The 21,729-nt window shown below is 43.9% G+C and overlaps 1 protein-coding gene across 3 annotated transcripts in view; it reads right to left on the reverse strand.

Annotated features, from left to right (window-relative positions):
* Window positions 1-20,509, reverse strand: part of OPTN (optineurin) — a 30,867-nt gene extending 10,358 nt beyond the window's left edge. For 2 of the 3 annotated variants that reach the window (XM_083366294.1, XM_083366292.1), the window contains exons 1-8: window positions 19,976-20,509; window positions 13,922-14,098; window positions 11,518-11,720; window positions 9,720-9,887; window positions 8,970-9,049; window positions 7,368-7,514; window positions 4,625-4,709; window positions 2,207-2,322 (exon numbers count right to left, since the gene is read on the reverse strand). In XM_083366294.1, the coding sequence (XP_083222420.1) occupies window positions 2,207-2,322; window positions 4,625-4,709; window positions 7,368-7,514; window positions 8,970-9,049; window positions 9,720-9,887; window positions 11,518-11,720; window positions 13,922-14,087 (965 nt within the window). In that variant the 5' untranslated portion in view covers window positions 14,088-14,098; window positions 19,976-20,509. The remainder of the gene's footprint in view (window positions 1-2,206; window positions 2,323-4,624; window positions 4,710-7,367; window positions 7,515-8,969; window positions 9,050-9,719; window positions 9,888-11,517; window positions 11,721-13,921; window positions 14,099-19,975) is intronic. The other variant, XM_083366293.1, reaches the window with a different exon arrangement.
* Between the last annotated feature and the right edge of the window lie 1,220 nt (window positions 20,510-21,729).

Below are 21,729 nucleotides of genomic sequence, written 5' to 3' on the forward strand. Positions count from 1 at the left end.
TGGGGTGTGTGAAGGGGGGCAATAGGCTGACTCTGTAAACCTATGCTGTAAAGCGCTACAAAGTGGTATATAAATCTAAGTGCCATTTCTACTGCTATTGGGCGCGCCGGATTTATGGAACCATCTTCTGGTCGAGCTCCGGATGGTGCCTGATCTCCGCTCCTTCCGGCGCGATCTTAAAACCTACCTTTTTGAACAAGCTGGCCTGGCCTGATGGGATGGGGTTGGGTTTTATAAATTGATCTTAACTTTTAATCTGTATTAATTTATTACGGGCATTGCTGTTTAATTATTTTTTAATTTTTGTATCTTGTTTTTTTATTATGTATTGCCCTGTTCACCGCCCTGAGTCCTTCGGGAGAAGGGCGGTATACAAATTAAATTAATAATAATAATAATAATAATAATAATAATAATAATAATAATAATAATATTGCTGAATAAAGGCTGTTAAAAAGCATCAGCTTTTGTGAAACCACAGCTAACTTCACAAGTTTGTGTTATTGAAGTCTCACTTATTTTCGCCATGTCGTGAGTGGGGGGGGGAATTCCCTGGAGAAAGCAATTGTGTTTGGAAGAGTTAGCGGTAACAGGAAACCAGGTTGCCAAAGAACACGGTGGTTGGATGGACACCATGGAAGCCGACACCAGCCACAGCGTAGAACAACTCAAAGAAGCATTGCAAACTTGGAAGATGTGGAGAGAGCTGGCCGAGGGAATCGCTGAGAGTTGGACATGACTGAATGGATAACATTATCATCATCATCGTCATCACCATCATCATCATGCCATTTCAGAACATGTGTCGGTCTGCTAATCAGACTATGTTTGGGCTTACTACTGTACTTGGGGCAGAACGTTTTTGAAAAGGGAAGAAAGATGGAGGCATGCGGATTTGGGCAGACTCAGGATTGCCAAAAGGTGTATGGGTCTCCTTAATTTTCAGAACAAGAACTTCAGGAGAAAAATGCCTTCTGGGCATCAGATCGGTTAGATAAGTAGTAGGAAGGCACTGTGCATGCAGGCATAGGCAATGTTGGAATGGAAGAGCCAACCAACAGTGCAATGAAATGCTAAAAGCAGCATGGTTTCGAAGGACCTTGGACAGGTCGTTTTCAACTTACAACCATTTATTTAGTGATCGTTCGAAAATGGCATCGGCACTAAAAGAAAGCCGGATTTCTTTAATGACCACGTTGAGTCACTTAACACTGCTGCGCGCTGCTGAACAACCGTGACGAAAATTGTTGTTGTAGTAGTTGTAATAATAATAATAATAATAACAATGTTATTGTCACTTTGAATGTACACCAATCGGCATACATCAATTGTTGGGGGCAATTAAGCTGACTTTGTAATAATGCTGCTTGGGGTGTGTGTGAAAGCCCTAATAAGCAGGCATATACATAGAATGAAGGCTACTGCTAAGCTTGTAAAGCCGCCCTGAGTCTTCGGAGAAGGGCGGGATATAAATGGAATTAAAATAAAAAATGAAATGAAATGTCGTTGCATACAAAATTTCAAAGGGTCACCACCTCCGATAAATTGGATGCAATGCACTTAATAACCATCAGACTTAACCATGGAAATTTTGCTCTCAACTACAGTCATAGCAGAATAACAGAGTTGGAAGGGGCCTTGAAGGTCCTCTAGTCCAACCCCCTGCTCAAGCAGGAGACTCTTTACCATTCCAGACAAATGGTTGACCAATCTCTTCTTAAAGAACTCCAGTGATGGAACACCCACAACTTTTGGAGGCACGTGGTTCCACTGGTTAATTGTTCTAATAGTCAGGAAGTTTCTTCTTAGTTCTAGGTTGCTTCTCTCCTTGATTAGTTTCCATCCGTTGCTTCTTGTTCTGCCTTCTGGTGCTTTGGAGAATAGCTTGACTCCCTCTTCTTTGGGGCAGTCCCTGAGATACTGGAGCACTGCTATCATGTCACCCCTAGTCCTTCTTTTCATTAAACTAGACATTCCCAATTCCAGCAGCCGTTCCTTATATGTTTTACCCTCCAGTCCCCTGATCCTCTTTGTTGCTCTTCTCTGCACTCTTTCTAGAGTCCCAACATCTTTTTTACATCGTGGTGACCAAAACTGGATGCAGTATTCCAAGGGTGGCCTTACCAAGGCCTTGTAAAGTGGTATTAATTGAACGAAGGAGTTGAGTTGGGACTCAAAAAGAGGTCTGGCAATATCCAATGCTTACCTTTCATGCAGCTTTTTCTGAATTACTTCTGCTTCTTTTAACTTGGCGTGGGTGTCCTGGAGCTCTCTGAAGAGGGCAGATACTTGTAGGTTTAGCATTTCCACTTCACTGCCCACCTAAAATAAAGAATTCAACAACTGGAAAACCCTATTGTGTCTTGCTGAAAACATGGCAAGGTGCAAAAAGAACGTTGCTCACAGCATCAAGGAGTCAAACAGGTAGCCCGATTCTAGATGAATCACCCACTCAGAATAATAATAATAATAAAAAAGAGTCTTGTTTGTGCCCTTGAGGCACACGACAGGAATAACACATGCACTGCTGCTACAAAACCAGCATGTATTCCTTGCTGATCCTGCAAAACACACCACCATTTTTGTCACTTGAGGGAGAGCCTCTGTTTGAAGTAGGGGTTTCTTACAACTAAGTTTAAAATTCACACTATTTTTCAGTTGTGCGTGGGAGGGGACATGACGGGCCTAAAAATATTTAGAATTGCTTTAAAAAAATGGATTTGTCTAAAATCTCTCTTGGGATTATAGACGCTCCCGTTTTGCAGCAGGGTTAGGAAATTAAGAATGACAGCCAGTTTGTGATGGGCACAATCTCATTCTGAGCGTTGGGAACATCTGCCAATGTTCCCAGTGTTGGTGCTCTCTGAACAGGGTAGCTCTCTTGCGGACGTTTCAGGACTCAACTAGGTAACGTTATCAGTGCTAGAAGGAAGTAGGGTTTGTTCTCAATTTCTATTCTAGTGGGTTGCCCTGTCAGTGTGGGTGGGATGTTCTTGGTGGTTTCTTGATTGCGCTTATAGGAGATGACCAAGCTGTGCCCGAGAGAGGGGGTTAAGCGCATCATCAGTCTGGCATCCCTTCGTGCCCACAAGAGATCTAAGTCCAGCCCACCTTGAATTCCACTGGCTCTTATCTACTGCCAATTTGCTTGGATCGCTAGTAGTTCAGATTCTTGTAAAGAGCTTAAGCTTGCAATAAATCTTTGTACCCATGTGAACTCTCTGGATTTGCTGTTTACAGTTAGCTTGTTTGGCAGTTCCTTGATTAGGATACTGTTCGCTTGATTGCTGGTCTGATTGCCTTGAGGTTAATCTCTGCTCATCTGGATGTTGATTGCTGGTGGGGAGGCACTGTGGTCTTTTTACTATTTGATTGTCTCTTTTGAATGGTATGTAGATGTTGTTTATCTCTGTGTGTTTGTTGATGGCCGATTTCAACCCTGAGCTACAGATATTCTCCTCTATTAGTCTCATTGCTGTTAAGAGCAAGATTAGGAAATTCAACTCTGTTTGCTGTAAAGGCAGTTCCTCACCACTAGCCATTCCTTTCATGGAGGCCTCCGGGTCTAACAAATATGGGAGGTATCAGATCTCCTCATTTTCTGCATTCTAGGAATTCTGTAGATGCGGCACTATTCAAACAACTATCCATCTTTTCACAGGGACCGATTTGGACACAGAATGACTTGCTGGTCGGAAATATCTCTGCAATTAACGTGACCCGGTACTGGGCTAGATCTATATAAATCTATGTGTTTTATTAAATATTCAATGAATAATTTCCCCTTTTCTAGTTCTTATTTGTTGGCTGAGTGAGTTGTCCAAGCTAGCATCATGGCAAAATTTATAACCTGCAAAGATGTCCATGCCATCTCCCCTTGCTTCCTTTGTTTGCTGTCTACACACTGACAAAACTTGGCCATCTGAACACAGGAAGTCCCATCTGCTCTCTGCCTACTGAGCCCGAGCCAGACCCTCTGCTCTCTGCCTACTGAGACTCACCGAAGAAGGCAAGCAGCATCACGCAGCGTCTCCTAATGAAACATTCTGAGATACGCAACGCGTAAGACTTTATGTGAAAGTGGAGTCGGGCACAAGCGATGGAAAGAAGTTCGTTTAAGTAACTTTCTGAGTTTTCGAGGAACGAAATGACAAAATTCCTACAGGGTTTGGCGTACGGAGTGTGAATAAACGAGTAGCGGAGCCTTTGGTGCTCTCCTGGTTTCTTGCAGACGTTTTATTATACCATAGATAACATCCTGATAAGGTAATTAGGTAACATCTTCAAAATGTTATCTAGTTGGGGAATGAAATGTTTGCAAGAAAACTACCAAGCTCAGAGAGCGCCACAGGCCTCCTCCTCCCTTCTGGCACTGATGATGTTACCTAGCTGGGTAATGAAACACCTGCAAGTAAACAACCAACTCAGAGGGCACCAAGGCCCCCACAGACCTCCTCGTCCCCTTGCAAACCTCCCTCCCTTCCCTTCTAGCACTGATGATGTTACCTAGGTGGGTAACGAAATGTCTGCAGGGAAACCACCAAGCTCAGAGAGCACCAAAGACCCCTCAGTTCAACCCTGAGTTACAAATATTTTCTTCCACTGGTAAATGAGTCGTACTTACACTTTCGCTTCTCTCTTCTTTCTTTTTGGCTTCTTGTTCTGTCTGAGTGCCTTTCTCGTCTGTCTTCTTTTTCAGACTCAACAGCCTGTGGAAAGCAAGGGTTCCGGTAAAACAGCGATCTAGAACCTGTTATCAAAGCACGCGTGGCTTAATATCTTTTTTTAAAAAAAAAAGATTTGAAGGATGTGCAAATAGATGTTCAAGCTTGTATGTTTGGGACCTGCTTTGCAAGGGGAAGAAGCTGTCTTGGTGCAACAGTTTTGTCAGCGTTCAACTAGGCCAGGGGTAGGCAACCTTGGCTCTTTTATGACTCGTGGACTTCAACTCCCAGAATTCCTGAGCCAACACGGCTCAGCTTGGAAACCTCTCCCTTTCCCCTCAGCGTGGCTGGCTCAGGAATTCTGGGAGTTGAAGTCCACAAATCATAAAGCGGCCTAGGCTCAGGCCAGGGGTAGGCAACCTTGGCTCTTTTATGACTCGTGGACTTCAACTCCCAGAATTCCTGAGCCAGCACGGCTCAGCTTGGAAACCTCTCCCTTTCCCCTCAGCGTGGCTGACTCAGGAATTCTGGGAGTTGAAGTCCACGAGTCATAAAAGAGCCAAGGTTGCCTACCCCTGAACTAGGGAAGGATAATATATGAGGGTGGAAGTTCGTCTTCCGAGCTTGTGGGTTGGTTTCCGAACATTTCATTGCCAGGCTAGGTAACATCTTCAGCGGAGTTTAGGGGACGTCAGTGTCGGTGTTCTTCTGCTTATAAGGGCTTCAGGTGTGGGTGTGTCGAGTGCTGGGTCACGTGTGAGTCATCATGAGAGTCTTTGATGCGTCTTGTGATGGGGAGGTTACATCGGGTCAGGGTCATTGGGAGGTGAACTGCTGGTGGGAGAGGGGCTTGTGTAGGCTGGATGGGGGTCAGTGCCATCTCTGGTTGGTTGTGCGGTTGATACGGATTCTGAGGGCTTCATAGGCTGGTTGTAGGTTGATGTGCCTGTGGATGAAATTGCTTGTGGAGCACCAGGCTTCCTTGAACTCACGAGCGTGGCGGGTGGTAACCGTGTGGCCGATGATTTCTGTGTTGCTCCAATCGAACTGGTGCTGTTTGGTGTCGGTGTGGGTAGAGATTAAGGATTTGGGATTGACGGCCAGCTGATCTTCGGGGATCCCGGTTTTTAATTGACGTGACGTTCACAAGCCTCTCACTGATGGCTCACACCTGACCCACCACAAGACCCTCACTCGACACACCCACACCGGAAGAAGAACACCAACATCTCCTAAACTCCGCTGAAGGTGTTACCTAGCTTGGTGATGAAACGTTCGGAAACCAACCCACCAGCCCGGAGGATGAACCTCCGCCCTCATCTGACACCCGAGCTACAGATATTCACCACCATTGCAAAGGATAATATATGGGGTGTTGTTGTTGTTTTCCAATTCACCTTTTTTCCAATATTTTTGCTTAGTTTTGTTTCATCTCTATTTCTGTTTTGGATTTTGGATTTTAACCTTTTGAATAAAATAAAGTAAAATAAAATAAAATAATAAAAATGATGATTAGGGGACTGGAGGCTAAAACATATCAGGAACGGTTGCTGGAATTGAGTATGTCTAGTTTAATGAAGAGAAGGACGAGGGGTGACAGGACAGCCATGTTCCAGTATCTCAGGGGCTGCCCCAAAGAAGAGGGAGTCAAGCTATTCTCCAAAGCACCTGAAGGCAGGACAAGAAGCAACGGATGGAAACTAATCAAGGAGAGAAGCAACCTAGAACTAAGGAGAAACTTCCTGACAGTGAGAAGAATTAACCAGTGGAACAACCTGCCTCCAGAAGCTGTAAATGCTCCAACACTGGGAGTTTTTAAGAAGAGACTGGAGAGCCATTTGTCTGAAATGGTATAGGGTTTCCTGCCTGAGCAGGGGGTTGGACTAGATGACCTCCAAGGTCCCTTCCAACATCATCATTATATTATTATTATTATTATTATTATTATTATTATTATTATTATTATTATTATTATTATTATTATTATTATTATTTATAAAATAAAATAAAATAAAATAAAATGATTGGCAGGATGAGCTGTTTAACGCAAGGTGCAGCTTAAATTGCAGGCAGCCATATCATGAATGTCTTATATTGTCATATAAGTTCTTAAAAACACACTTAAAAGCTTTTCAGAAGCTCAGGAGTCGGTGCTCCACACTGACATGACCTGAGCGCTTTATCATCTTTTTTACAAAGATTTTATCCACGTGTAAAAACTGGACTACCTGAGACAGTATACGTCCATTAAGCCAAGGCCCTTCCAGCCACTGAAAATGGCTCAACTGGCTCCTATTCTACAGGAAAGGCTGCAACAACCATCCACAACACTTCCCAGGGAGATGCACAATGGGCTGGATGACCATCGGTGGAATTCCACCTACTTCCTCCAAGCTTAAGAAGAAGCTTCTTTGCGTTGCCTTCTTTCCATCTGTCCCACCAAAGCTGGCTGGCTCTCCTTCCTTCTGTTCTCACGCAAGTACGAAGGGTGAAATGAAGCTCAAGGCGACTCCATTTTTTCCCGGCGCTGACCGGTGAGAGAACACCAAATCAGACTTTTTTGGGGGGTGGGTGGGCGGGGTAAGGATGCTGAGATGGAGATACGACAGAGCTACACATGGAAGCAAGAGAACGCTTCCTGGGAAAGCACAAAATTGGAAGCTGGCTAGCCATGATGTTTGATAGAATGAGAAGAATACGCACTGTTGACACTTATCCTTCAGTTCCTGCATCTTATTTTCCAGGGTTTCCCTCTTCTGAGTCTCACTCCTAAGAGAATGCAGAAGCTGGCTGACGGTTAATTCTTCTTTTTCCAAGTATTTCTTGGCTTCGTCCATAGATTTAGTCCGGCTTTAACAAGACAGAAAAGACACGTTGGGGTGAAATCATGGAAGACTGCCTTATGTCAAGGAAGACACAGGCCGAAATCCTGATTCAGTTATGGAGCTCAACCAGCAGCTTCATTAACTGAATTCGGATTTCAATGTAAGTCCGCCCATCAGGCATACCACACCAGGAGATCAACCCCACCAGAAGGCTAAGACCATTTTTACAATGAATAGTAATAATAGTTAACAGAATCTTGCGAGTTGCTTGCAACTGTAGCTCCCTCCACTTCTTATACTCATGGGAAATAAGGAGGCGTCTGTCTTCAGCCTCTTCCAGATGTTGTTTTTTTTTCAACGGCACTAGCACTTATAGACTGCTTCACGGTGCTTTTACAGCCCTCTCTAAGCAGTTTACAGAGTCATCATCTTGTCCCCCCAGCAATCTGGGTCCTCACTTTACTGACCTGGGAAGGACAGAAGGCTGAGTCAACCTTGAGCAGGTCAGGATCGAACTGCTGGCAGTGGGCAGAGTTTAGCCTGTGATATTGCACTCTAACTCCTGTGCCAATCAACTAGACTAGACTAGGAATAGAATAGAACAGAACAGAATTTAGACTTATATACTGATTTATAGTGCTCTACACAGCCCTCTCTAAGTGGTTTACAGAGTGAGCATATACTCTCCCAACAATTTGGGTTCTCATTTTACTGACCTCAGAAGGCTGAGTCAACCTGAAGCCCCATGAGGATCGAACTGCTGGCAATTGGCCGAGTCAGCCTTGACTTACAAACCACAATTGAGTCCCAAATTTTTGTTGCTAAGTGAGACATTTGTTAAGTGAATCAGTGCAGTTGTTAAGCCAGTAACATGGCTGTTAAGTGAATCTGGTTTCCCCACTGATTTTGCCTGTCAGAAGGTCACAAAAGGGGATCGTGTGGACCCCCTCCCCGGACACTGCAATGGTCATAAATGCGAGTCAGTTGGCAAGTGTCTGAATTCTGATCACGTGTCCGTGGGGGGATGCTGCAACGGTCATAAATGTGGAAAAAGGATGACAAGTCACTGCTTTCAGTGCTGTTGTAGCTTCGAACAGTCACTAAGTGACCTGTTTCGTATTTATGACGGTTGCAGTGTCCTGGGGTCACGTGATCCCCTTTTGCGACTTTCTAACAAGCCAAGTCAAGGGGGAAGCCAGATTCCTTTAACTAACGCGCTACTAACTTAACAATTGCAGTGATCCACAGTGGCAGGAAAAGTTGCAAAAAAAAAAAAAAAAAGAGGCAAAGCTGACTTTACCAATGTCTCGCTTAGCAACATAAATTTTGGGCTCCATTACGGTCGTAAGTCGAGGACTACCTCTATATCTAAAATATTCTGGTTTTCAGCAGCTCTCCTAAGCAGCTGTTGATTGAGCTGGAAGAAAAAAGTGCAGGGCAGACGCAGATGCTCAAAGAATCCCCCCAAAAATCTACTCACACGTAGAGAGCTGCGTTCCCGTTTATTCGTTTGACATCCACCTCCTGATGTTCTCTCAGGGTCCCTTCCGCTTCTCCTTCCTGCAGAAAATGACAGACGGCTTTGTCGCATCCATCAGCTGGCTTTTCATCTCCGAACACACACACACACACACTCAGGTTGTCAAAAGAACAATGAACGAACACTCTCCAAACCCAGCACTTGCGGGTCGACAATTTTAAGGCCTTCCTTCTTTCACCCTTGCCTCTACTTGCCCACATTTACAAATCCGTTCCGGAGATTAAGTAAACTAGGGTTGCAACCTCCGAGTCTACAGGCAGTCCTCGCGTTACGGCCCCAACGGAGCCCCACAATTTATGTTGCCGAGCGAGACATTTGTTAAGTGAGTCTTTGCCCCGTTAAGTAAATCGCTACAATTGTTAAGTCAGTCAGACGGTTAAGTGAAATCTTGGCTTCCCCACTGAGTTGGCACGTGTGGAGGCCGCAAGAAGGGATCTTGGTGTCCCCGGGACACAGCAACAGTCATAAATATGAGTCAGTTGCCCATGCGTCCTAATTTTGATCATGTGATCAAAGGGATGCCATGACGGTCGTTAAGTCTGAAAAACAATCCTAAGTCCCTTTTTTCAGTGCTGTAGTAACTTCGGTCGCTAAATGAACTGTTGGAAGTCGAGGACTGCCTGTAGACAAGATGAAGGAAATCCCACCCAGTAACAGAAGGGCTCTTGGAGAGGATGAGTCGCGGCTTACGTGCATCCTGATCTCCACAAAGGAGTCCTCGGTTGCGGCCGCGTTGAGCTTCAGCTGCAGCTCGGAAATGATGGCCACCAGATCCGCCTTTTCGGCCTGCAGCTTCGCCACCTGGGCCCTCAGTTGCTCGACTTCTTGGGCTGCCTCCTTCCTGGGAATGGGGCTCTCCTAGGAGGAGAAACCTAGGGGTGAGTCCCCTTCAAGTGCAGCCAAGACCTTGCCGGACAGCGAGGCCAAACACAGAACCGTCCTAAGCCTGACTTAATAGAGGCCACCCTCAATTTACAACCACACCGGAGCCCAAAATTTCTCTCCCTGAGCAAGACAGTTGTTCAATTTTGCTCCATTTTATGACCTTCCCTGCCACCCTGGTTAAGTGAATCAAGCAGTTGTTAAGTCAGTAAGACGGTTGTTAAGTGAATCTGGCTTCTCCCATTGACTTTGGCTGGTCAGAAGGATGCAAAAGGGGATCGCGCAACCCCGGGACACCGCGACCGTCGTAATTACTGATCATGTGACCATTGGGATGCTGCCAAGGTTGTGTGAATAACGGTGATAAGTCACTTTTTTTTCGTGTCGTTGTAACTTTGGTCACTAAATGTAAGTCAAGGACTGGCTGAAGGAACGCTAAAGGCCACGATGGGTAACTGCATTCTTGACGTTGAGCTTGATCCTGAATAGTTTTTGGAAAACACCTTTCCAGTATAAGCTATCGAGTGGCGGACTCCACACCACGGGGATATTCAACCACAGCTAGTCCTCGACTTACAACGGTTCATTCAGTGACCGTTCAAAGATACAAAAGGTGACTTATGAGCATTCTTCACACAATCTTTCATGGTCACGTGATCCTCTTTTTACAACCTTCTGATAAGCAAAGTCAATGGGGAAGCCAGATTCACTGAACAACCGTGTTACTTGACCTTACCAATTGCAGTGATTCACTTAACAGTGGTAAGAAAGGTTGTAAAATGGGGCAAAACTCATTTAACAACTGTCTCACTAAGCAACAGAAATGTGCCATCATGTGACCACAGGTGTGTGTGTGCGCGCATGCGTGTGTGCGCTTGTGCATGCACTACTGTCAAAACTCTGGAACTGGGTTATAAATACCATTTTGTGGGGTCTGTTGTAACTTCCAATGGTTGCTAAGCGTCATCAGCCGAGAAGTACTATCTATATGTACAAATATGTCTCACTAAATTTAATTAGTCAGTCTCTTCAGCGATCCTATGACAAATGGATTTTTGTCATCTGTGTGATGCCTATTCTTTCATAAGGCAATACATACAGGTAGTCCTCGACTTACAACAGTTCATTTAGTGACCATTCAAAGTTACAACAAGCACTGAAAACAGTGACATTATGACCGTTTTTCACACTTACGACCTTTGTAGCATCCCTATGATCAGGTAATCAAAATTCAGATGCTTCCTCATACTTATGACCGTTGCAGCATCCCCATAGTCAATGTGATTGATATGCAGATGCTTGGCAACTGACTCGTATTTATGACGGATTCACGCGACCTTCGGACAAGCAAAGTCAATGGGGAAGCCGGATTCCCTTAAGAACTGTCTGACTAACTTATCAACCGCAGGGATTCACTTAGCAACAGTCACAAAATGGGGCAAAATGCCCTTAATGAATTCTCGCTTAACAATATAAACTTTGGGCTCGATTGTGGTCGTAAGTCGAGGACTACCTACAAGCAGTTCTTCTAGCTCCCTCAGTTTGGGGAGCCCTTCCTCTTCCTTCTCCGCCCCAGACAAGTCAAAAATCTTGTTTTCTCACTTGCCTGGATGTTCCTTTCTTCTTTCTCTCCCAGGCTTTGGAGTTTCTGGTGGAGACTTTCATTCTCCAGACACTTGACTGCCAAACACTGCCGGGCATCTTTGAATTTTGATTCGTAAAATTCCCGCTCTTCTTTCAACTTCTCCTTCCAAGCGGACAGCTCCTCGAAGCGGTCCTTCATGGCCTGGTTCCGCTGCCTCATGGCTTCTGGTTGGCCCCAAGAAATACCCAGTTAGGTGTCAGCATAAACCGTGTCCTAAAACACGGGGCGTGGGTTCAAGGAAATCCTTTGGGGAAATGGGGAAGGCACTGACCATCTACCCCAATATTGCCAGAAATGCCTTGAGGAGAGCATTAACCATCTATCAACGCTGCAGTCAACTGACAGGGTTTGGTGTGGTGAGAGAAAGGAAGGAAAGCATGGATCCTACAAGATGAGATCAGCGTGACTCTCTCATCCAGACTTTGCCAGAAATCATTCCTTAAGTTCTCCGGGGCTCATCAACTAAAGTTCTCAAGAAGAATCAGGTGGGGAATAATGTTTTTGAAGTTGGACTCTGGTATATCTGAAATCTCTGATGTTCCCATATCTGAAGGGATGTCACAGAGAAGAGGGAGTCGAGCTATTCTCCAAAACACTAGAAGGCAAGACGAGAAGCAACGGATGGAAACTAAACAAGGAGGGAAGCAACCTAGAACTAAGGAGGAATTTCCTGACAGCGAAAGCAGTTTAACAGTGGAACTCCAGAAGTTGTGGGTGCTCCATCACTGGAGGCTTTCAAGAAGAGACTGGATAGCCATTTGTCTGGAATGGTCTAGGGCAGGGGTAGGCAACCTCGGCTCTTTTATGACTCATGGACTTCAACTCCCAGAATTCCTGAGTCAGCATAGCTGACTGACTCATAGCATAGCTGACTCAGGAATTCTGGGAGTTGAAGTCCATGAGTCATAAAAGAGCCGAGGTTGCCTAACCCTGGTCTAGGGTCTCCTGCTGGAGCAGGAGGTTGGACTAGAAGACCTCCAAGATCTCTTCCAACTCCGTTACTCTATTATATCAATTAATATGTATTAAAAAAGACATGTCTTGATATAATCTGAAAGGGCGTTGAGCAGCAATTTCATCCCACGGTGTGACGGGACAGGACCTTCCATCAAGATGATAGAAATGGTGGGCAGAGCAAGGAAACCAGTGGGAGCTGCAGAGAGTAAGGGCTACTCCTCCCTCCATCATCAACTGAGTATCTTCTTCTAAAGAGAGAGAGAAAAAACCCAACAGCCAGGAGGAGCCTTATGATCACATGCTGGACCAATTGAGGAGAAGGGGCAAATAGATGAGGATGTTGCGCAGGTAACATAATAAGAGAGTTGGAAGGGACCTTAGAGGTCTTCTAGTCCAATCCTCTTTTCAGGAGACCCTATATACCATTTCAGACAAGTGGCAAGTTGTTCCACTAATTAATTATAAGAGCCTTGGTGGAGCAGTGGGCTAATGCCTCCTTAAGTAACACCAGCTGCCTGCAATTAGTGCAGGTTCGCGTCCCACCAGGCTCAAGGTTGACTCAGCCTTCCATCCTTCCGAGGTAGGTAAAATGAGGACCCAGATTGTTGGGGGCAATTAAGCTGACTTTGTAATAATGCCACTTGGGTGTATGTGTGTGAAAGCCCTAATAAGCAGGCATATACATAGAATGAAGGCTACTGCTAAGCTTGTAAGCCGCCCTGAGTCTTCGGAGAAGGGCGGGATATAAATGGAATTTTTAAAAAAAATTGTTCTCAACTGTCGGGACATTTCTCTTTCTTTCTAGATTGCTTCTCTCCTTCATTAGTTTCCATCCATTCCTCATCTAACGTAATGGGGAAGAAAAAAATTCATGCACGCAAAGAAATCCATCTTTCATTTTATGCATGGATAAAATAACGAAAAAAACCTGACTCCCAAATGCAGATATGCAAAAACCGTTATGCATATTCTAAAATCTGGCCTGGAATTATCAGAAATATGCAAAACATAGATGGATAGGCAACAGCATGGATAACAAAAGAAGTCTTATTTTGTTCTCATAGTTTGCTTGATCTGCTAATAAACAATTTTCTCTCTAGTCCCGCCTAACTGTTGCAAGTCTTGTGGACACATCCCTCCTACTGGATGGATTACATTAAACGGAATTAGAATTAAATAAAATACAATTGAATTGATTAGAAAACAATTATACAGAACTTAATGAATTGTCTATTTGCCTATACCCCCAAATGTCAGAGGAGCTAAACTCACATAAGTCCAGGGTATCTTAAGCCTATGTGTATGTTAGTAATTCTTACTACAGGGTGAAAAGACCCAGAGGCAGCACCCTCTGTGGAACAGAGATTTGAAAAGGAACTGCTGGCCATGTTTGATATTTAATGTTCACCTTTAAGCTCATTGTTCTCCGTTATGAGTTCTTTCATTTGCTGAACCATCTCCTCCACGCTGGAGGTGCTAAGAGTGGGTGGCATCAGATTGGGGTGTCCATTTTCCACTTCCGTCTTCTGTGGCTGCCCATTTACCACAGGGATGTTTAAAGGCTGCTTGGACATTGTTCCTGTAGCTTCAATTAAAAAAAAAGATGAGAGAAAGACAAGGAAAAAAAATCAAATTCAAAATCAAAAATAAAACATCTTAATACAAGACGGTGAGCAATGCTTTTCAAACTTGGCAATTTTAAAACTTGTGGACTACAGCTCCCAGAATTCTCCACTGAGAAAATTCCCTACTGGGATTTTTTTTTTTAAAGCAGGGTTAAAACTGGATAGTCTAGACCAGGGGTAGGCAACCTTGACTCGTGGAGTTCAACTCTCATAATTACTGAGCCAGCATGGCTCAGCTTGGAAACCTCTTCCTTTTCCCTCAGCATGGCTGGCTCAGGCATTCTGGGAGTTGAAGTCCACAAGTCATAAAGAGGCCTAGGCCAGGGGTAGGCAACCTTGGCTCTTTTAAGACTCCTGGACTTCAACTCCCAGAATTCCTGAGCCAGCATGGCTCAGCTTGGAAACCTCTTCCTTTTGCCTCAGCATGACTGGCTCAGGAATTCTGGGACTTGAAGTCCACAAGTCATAAAGTGGCCTAGGCCTAGCACAGGGGTAGGCAACCTTGGTTCTTTTATGACTCGTGGACTTCAACTCCCAGAATTCCTGAGCCAGCATAGGTGGCTCATAAATTCTGGGAGTTGAAGTCCACGAGTCATAAAAGAGCCAGTTTGAAGACCCCTGGTCTAGAGCAGTTCCTCAAACTTGGCAATTTTAAGAATTCTCCACCAGGGAATTCTGGGTGTTGAAGTTTACATGTCTTAAAATCGCCAAGTTTGAATAACTGATCTAGACTATCCAATTTTAACCCTTCCTCCTTTTTTTTTTAAAAAAAAATGCTTTTTGAATGCTTTCTGCAACTTCCCATTTAACTGAAGTTACAGAATTTTCCATAAAAGTTCTAATCTGCTAAGCTTCTGAGGTCACCAAAATTATACAAAATTATACAAATTATGTGCAGCTATTTCCAAAACAGCAAATCACTAAATATAACCAGATCTCTCTCTGATATTCAGATGAGTTGAATAAACTATAGATAGCAATACATTTTGTAATAACAGTCATTGATTATAGTTTGCATTCACATTAAGCAACAATATTGGTTTGTAAACTCTCTCTGGATTTTCCTTTGGTTTTGATCTGGTAATGTAAGCCTCGTAGAATGAAAAAGGAATTTTTAGTAAGATTAAATAACTCATTAATGACTTCTGATAGTAAAAATGCTAATAAATCAATAAGGTTTTTTACATTCAATGGGATTTTTAGTGCAAGAACTTTCCCTGATTTTATAGATCTGTTAATTTCTTGTTACTAGCTATAGTTAAGGCAAACTGATTTTATATATTACACCTGAGAATTTTCTTTCTCAAAATCTGTTATTCAGTTTGCAGTTCAATCTGATTTATATGCAGTATTTGAGCATGAAAAATAAAAATAAAAACCTGCTCAGTAATAGACTGTGTCTCTGTAAATAATAACAATAACAATAATAATAAGGCAAAGGCAAGCAAGGGTAGTACCAATAATAATAGGCACCTTGGGTACCTATTATAACATCTCCCCATTCCAGGTCCTTGGTAAGGACTCAATAGGTAGACAAAAATGCCAAATCCAGTCTGAACATCTGGCTGAGTGTGCGAATAATAATAATAATAATAATAATAATAATAATAATAATAATAATAATAATAATAATAATATGATGGCAAAGGCAAGCAAGGGTAGTACCAATAGTAATAGGCACCTTGGGTGCAATCCCAAAACAACCGGAGCACCACTTGAACACCATCATCGGCATTGACAAATTCGCTATTAGTCAATTGCAAATGGCGGCCTTAGTAGGAACTGCTTCCATCCTGTGACAATATCTGTAATACCATCAAACATCCCACATCTGCCAATTCCAGGTCCTTGGTAAGGACTTGATAGGTAGACAAAAATGCCAAACCCAGTCTGAACATCTGGCTGACTATGCGATGATCAATAATAATAACAATAACAATCATCATCATCATCATCATCATCATCATCATCATCATCATCTAAAAAAATAAAGTTGGAAGGGACTTGGAGGTTATCAACCTCCTGCTCAGGCAGGAATGACAATGTATAACAATGTAGGACTGCTTTTGGCCTGAATTCCAGAGATAAGATTCAGATGTTTTAATTGCTTCAGTCAGGAGCCTAGGAGATTTCCAGTTTTCATACCAAGCTGACAATATTTTTTTTCCTGTGCATTAAAAAAAGTACTAGCAGTGTGGCTCAGTGGGTTAGGATGCTGAGCTTGTCGATCAGAAGGTTGGCAGTTTGGCGGGTTGAATCCCGAGTGCCGCGTAACAGAGTGAGCACCTGTTACTCGTCCCAGCTTCTGCCAACCTAGCAGTTCAAAAGCACGTAAAAATGCAAGTAGAAAAATAGGGACCTCTACGGTGGGAAGCTAAGAGCGTTCCGTGCGCCTTTGGCGTCTAGTCATGCCGGCCACATGACCACGGAGACGTCTTCGGACAAGCGCTGGCTCTTCGGCTTTGAAACGGAGATGAGCACCGGCCCCTAGAGTCGGAAACAACTAGCACGCATGTGCGGGGGAACCTTTACCTTTACCTTACTAGCAGTGTTCATAATATAATTGCTCCATTTTCCCCTTAGTTTTACATACATGCTTTATAAGTGTCCTCCACACAATTTCTGACATAAAACAGCATCTGCTATTTAACTGTCTTTTCCAAATGTGTGGAACTAAAATTTACAGGTTTCTTTTTAACTGTAGCAAACATAGCCTTACAAGAGTTCCAACAGTTAAAAGCTTAATGGAGTTTGTGTTAAAAACGGGTTTTGTTAATGTATTTCACAGAATTATTTATTTTATTTATCAAGTTTATTGGCATGTGTGTATCTTTCTAATGAAGTATTCCAACACCATCTAAAATTAGTGTGGTTAGTTTTAAACCTCCATACAAAATACTGGAACATGTTTTTAATTATTTCTTTTTTTCCCAGCCTAAGATAAAATATCTATCAGCTTCTAGAATATATGCTTTGAATATATCCCAATTTTGGAAATAAGATTTTTTTTAAAAAGGGGTGTTTCTGTTCAACCAGAAATTCTTAACATTAAATAAACTCTGCTGCAATCATTAATTATAATTCAACTTAAAAAGCTTAGAAAAACACCTATTTCAGGATTATTCTTTGTGGAAACCAAGAAATTAATCAGGATGATATTAGAATTAGCTGTATTGATAATCAAAATCATTAAATGCCCTTCGTGATCAAAACATGTTATAACATATGGATAGGAACAAGAAACTAAATGTTTTCCTGTTTCACTGTCACTATAACTAGCCATTATCAAAGCACTCATATTCCATGTTCATTATAGCAAGCCTATTAAAGGAATTAATGCCTCTAAGCCTTTTAGAGTTTCTATTAATGTGCAGTACACTTTGTAGTTTCCTAAAAAAAAGCTTTTCATTTGGTAAAACATGATTCCTGGAGCAAAATTAAAGCAGACTATATAGTGTCTTTAACTCATATTTTCCCTCTCATTCTAAAGGGCCTTAATATTCCCTCAAATTATTTTCAAAGGCCTGAAATAGTAACTTTTCTTCAAGATAAAATCTCCAATAATATGAGCCTTCTATGCTATTTCCAACAACAGAAAAACAACAAATCCAGGAAGAGTAGCTACTTACATAGGAATATGAATCTAAATTTAAAAAAAGTATCAAAAACTCAAATGTGTAACCAAATTAGTAATAAACAGCTCAACTATTTTGCTAACTGCAAACAAAAGGAAAATAACATTCAGTGTAATCCTATTTTTGAGGAAAGCTGGATAAGAAATGTTGTGCTCATTATTAAAAACAAGTTTCTCAGTAGACTAAAACGTTGGGTATTTTTCTCTTTCCCAGCATTTCAGTGTATTACCAAAGTTTTCGTGCAGATTTACAGTTCTGTCCGGGACTGACCACCCTTTTAAAGTCTTCACCTTTCTCTACGCAGCAGTGTTTTTCAAACTTGGCAACTTTTAAGAGGGCTTGGACTTCAACTCCCAGAATCCCCCAGCAGCACGATGGCAGGGGAAATCTAGGAATTAAAAGCCCACACCTCTTTAAAAATTGCCAAGTCTGAAAAACACCGATCTGTTCAGTCTGGCTGAAGAACTGCAATAATCTAATGAGATTATCCAAGAATTTCATTGCACTAGGGATCGCTCTATTCTTGAGCCTAATCTCCAGGCCTCCCGAACTGCAAACTGGAAAGTCAGATAAGCAGAATGACGGCTTGAAAACATTTCCCCAGGGACCTACCTCTTCCTCCTTACAGGAAAGTCGGTGATTTTTTTTCACAATTTGGGGTGCTCCAGCTCTGAGCGGTCATGCTGGCAAACCGGTGAGACCAGTATTTAAATGCCTGGGTTGGGTGGGGTGAAATAGCCATTTCTCCCAAAGCAATTAAAAATCCATTTTTTTCCTGCCTCTGATAAAAGCTGCTCTCACGTCAGGAAGGGCCCTAAAGCCATGCTCCAACTGTTGCCTCCAGAAGTTGTGGGTGCTCCATCACTGGAGGCTTTTAAGAGGAGACTGGACAGCCATTTGTCTGGAATGGTCTAGGACAGGAGTCTTCAAACTTGGCCCTTTTATGACTTGTGGACTTCCAACTCCCAGAATTCCTGTCTGGCTGAGGAATTCTGGGAGTTGAAGTCCACAAGTCATAAAAGGGCCAAGTTTGAAGACCCCTGGTCTAGGTCTCCTGCCTGAGCAGTGGGTAGAAGACCTTCAAGGTCCCTTCCAACTGTGTAATTCGGTTAAGTGGCTACTGATCTCTATCTTGCAGCAGGGCCAGGAAAGGCCACTGCTGTGGCTGAATCTAGGGTAGTCCTCGACTTACGACCACAAGTGAGCCCAAACGTTCTGTTATTAAGTGAGATGTCTGTTAAGTGAGTTTTGCCCCATTTTACGGCTTCTTTCGCCACAGTTGTTAAGTGAATCACTGCCGTTGATCAGCTAGGAATCTGGTTGTTAAGCGAATCCGGCTTCCCCCATTGATTTTGCTGCTCAGAAGATCGCAAAAAGGGGGATCACGTTAGCCTGAGACACAACAAAGGTCATAAACCGACTGCCAAAGGTCTGAATTTCGATCACACGACGGGGACACTGCAAAGGTCGTAGCTGTGAACAACGGTCGTTAAGTCGTATTTTTAGTGCCGTTGTAACTTTGTAAAAGGTAAAGGTGCTAGTCGTTTCCGACTCTAGGGGCCGGTGCTCATCTCCGTTTCAAAGCCGAAGAGCCGGCGCTTGTCCGAGGACGTCTCCGTGGTCATGTGGCCGGCATGACTAGACGCCAAAGGCACACGGAACGCTGTTACCTTCCCACCGTAGTGGTCCCTATTTTTCTACTTGCATTTTTAGGTGCTTTCGAACTGCTAGGTTGGCAGAAGCTGGGACGAGTAACAGGCGCTCACTCTGCTACGCGGTACTCGGGATAACTTTGACCAGTCACTAAAAGAACTGATGTAAGTCGAGGACTACCTGTACTGTCTAACTCAGGGGTGGGGGAACCTTGGCTCTTTTACGACTGGTGGACCTCAACTCCCAGAATTCCTGAGCCAGCATGGCTGGCTCAGGAATTCTGGGAGTTGAAGTCCACGAGCCAGAAAAGAGCCAAGGTCCCCCACCCCTGGTCTAACTTGGACCAATCCAACCTCGCCCGATCTTGTGGGCCAACCCATTCCACACCCCGAATCCTGTTGTAAGTCGAGGACTAGCTGTCCTCCAAGAACCAGGCAAGAGCGCAGCCCCTCGCTTGGATCCGGGGCGAGCCTTTTCCCGACCTCTGGGCTCTCCAAAGCCCCCTTTGCAAAGGTCGCTGCTGCAAGAAGCCGGGCCCAGGTCACTCACCGTCAAGCCCCCCTCCAGAGGCGGAGAAAAGGAAGCAAAACACCGCCTAACGGACCATTCAGACGTGCAGGCGTGTTCCGGACCGGGGTCAAACAGCCCCCCCCGGGCAGGAGCTCCGAGCAGGGATCGGGCCGGGCCAGCGGCTGCTTGGCCAAGCGCGGTGGCTGCGTCAAAAGCGCGCAGGAAGGCGCCGGAGTCCTCGGCCCGCTCGGAGGATGGCTCCGGTCAGCTGACGGAAGGAAGAGCCTCCGCCCCGGCTTTTCCGGGGAGTTGACGGGCGTCGCGGCCGCGGCTCTGGCGGCTGGGGCAAGAAGCGGGGACGCGCCTCGGGCACGCGCCAGGCGCCTTCGCCGCCGCCCGGCCTTTCCTTTCTCTTTCCTTTCCTCTTTCTTTTTTTCCCCCGCTCTCTTTCTCTCTTTCTTTCTTTGCCTTTCCTTTCCCTTTCTGTCTTTCCCTTTTCCCTTTTTCCTTTTTCCTTTCCTTTCTTTATCTTTCCCTCTTTCTCTTTCTTTTCCCCCCTCTTTCTCTCTTTCTCCTTTCCTTTCCCCTTTCTATTTTTCTCTTTCTTTGCCTTTCCTTTCCCTTTCTTTCCCTTGTTCTTTTTTTCCTTTTTCCTTTTTCCTTTCCTTTCTTTCTCTTTCCCTCTTTCTTTTCCCTCTTTCTCTTTCCTTTCCCCTTTCTTTCCCCCCCTCTCTTTCTCTCTTTCTTTCTTTGCCTTTCCTTTCCCTTTCTGTCTTTCCCTTTTCCCTTTTCCCTTTTTCCTTTCTTTATCTTTCCCTCTTTCTTTTCCCCCCTCTTTCTCTCTTTCTCCTTTCCTTTCCCCTTTCTATTTTTCTCTTTCTTTGCCTTTCCTTTCCCTTTCTTTCCCTTTTTCTTTTTTCCTTTTTCCTTTCCTTTCTCTCTTTCTCTTTCCCTCTTTCTTTTCCCTCTTTCTCTTTCTCTTTCCTTTCCCCTTTCTTTCCCCCCCTCTCTTTCTCTCTTTCTTTCTTTGCCTTTCCTTTCCCTGTCTTTCCCTTGTTTCTTTTTCCCTTTCCTTTCTCTCTTTCTCTTTCCCTCTTTCTTTTCCCTCTTTCTCTTTCTCTTTTCCTTTCCCCTTTTTCTTCCTTTTCCTTTCCTTTTCCCTCTTTCCCCTTTCTTTCTCTTTCTTTCCCTTTCTTTCCCTTTGCCCTCTTTCTCTCTCTTCCTTTCCGTTTCCCTTTTCCCTTTTATCTCTTTCCCTTTCCCCTTTTTCCTTTCCTTTTCCCCTCTATCTCTTTCGCTTTCTCGTGTTTTTCCCCTTTCCCCTTTTTTTCTTTTTTTCCTTTCCTTTCCTTTTCCCGTTCCCTTTTCCCCTTTATCTCTTTCCCTTTCTTTCTCTTTCCCTTGTCTTTCCTTCCTCTTCTCTCTTTCCCTTTCTCTCTTTTGCTTTCCTTTCTCTCTTTCTCTTTCACGCCTGGAGCCGGAGACACCTGGTGTCTTCAGCCAGGTTGCACGCCAACTTCCACAAGCTGCATCCAAATCCAAGCAATGGGCGGAGGGAGAAAGGGGTGTGTGTGTGTCACAAAGGCGCCAATTGCCAGGAAGGTCAGCTTCCCAGGTGCCCATGCAGCGCCCACCCGCGGGTCCTATTTGGATCAAGAGGTAAAAAAAAAAACCTCTCCTGGATATTATTTATTTATTTATTTTATTTTATTAAATTTATATGCCGCCCTTCTCCCTAAGGCAGGGGTGTCAAACTCAATTTCACTGAGGGCCGCATCAGCATAGCGGTTGCC

The sequence above is a fragment of the Vipera ursinii genome (assembly GCF_947247035.1).
Source record: "Vipera ursinii genome assembly, chromosome: 6".
Lineage (NCBI taxonomy): Eukaryota > Metazoa > Chordata > Lepidosauria > Squamata > Viperidae > Vipera > Vipera ursinii.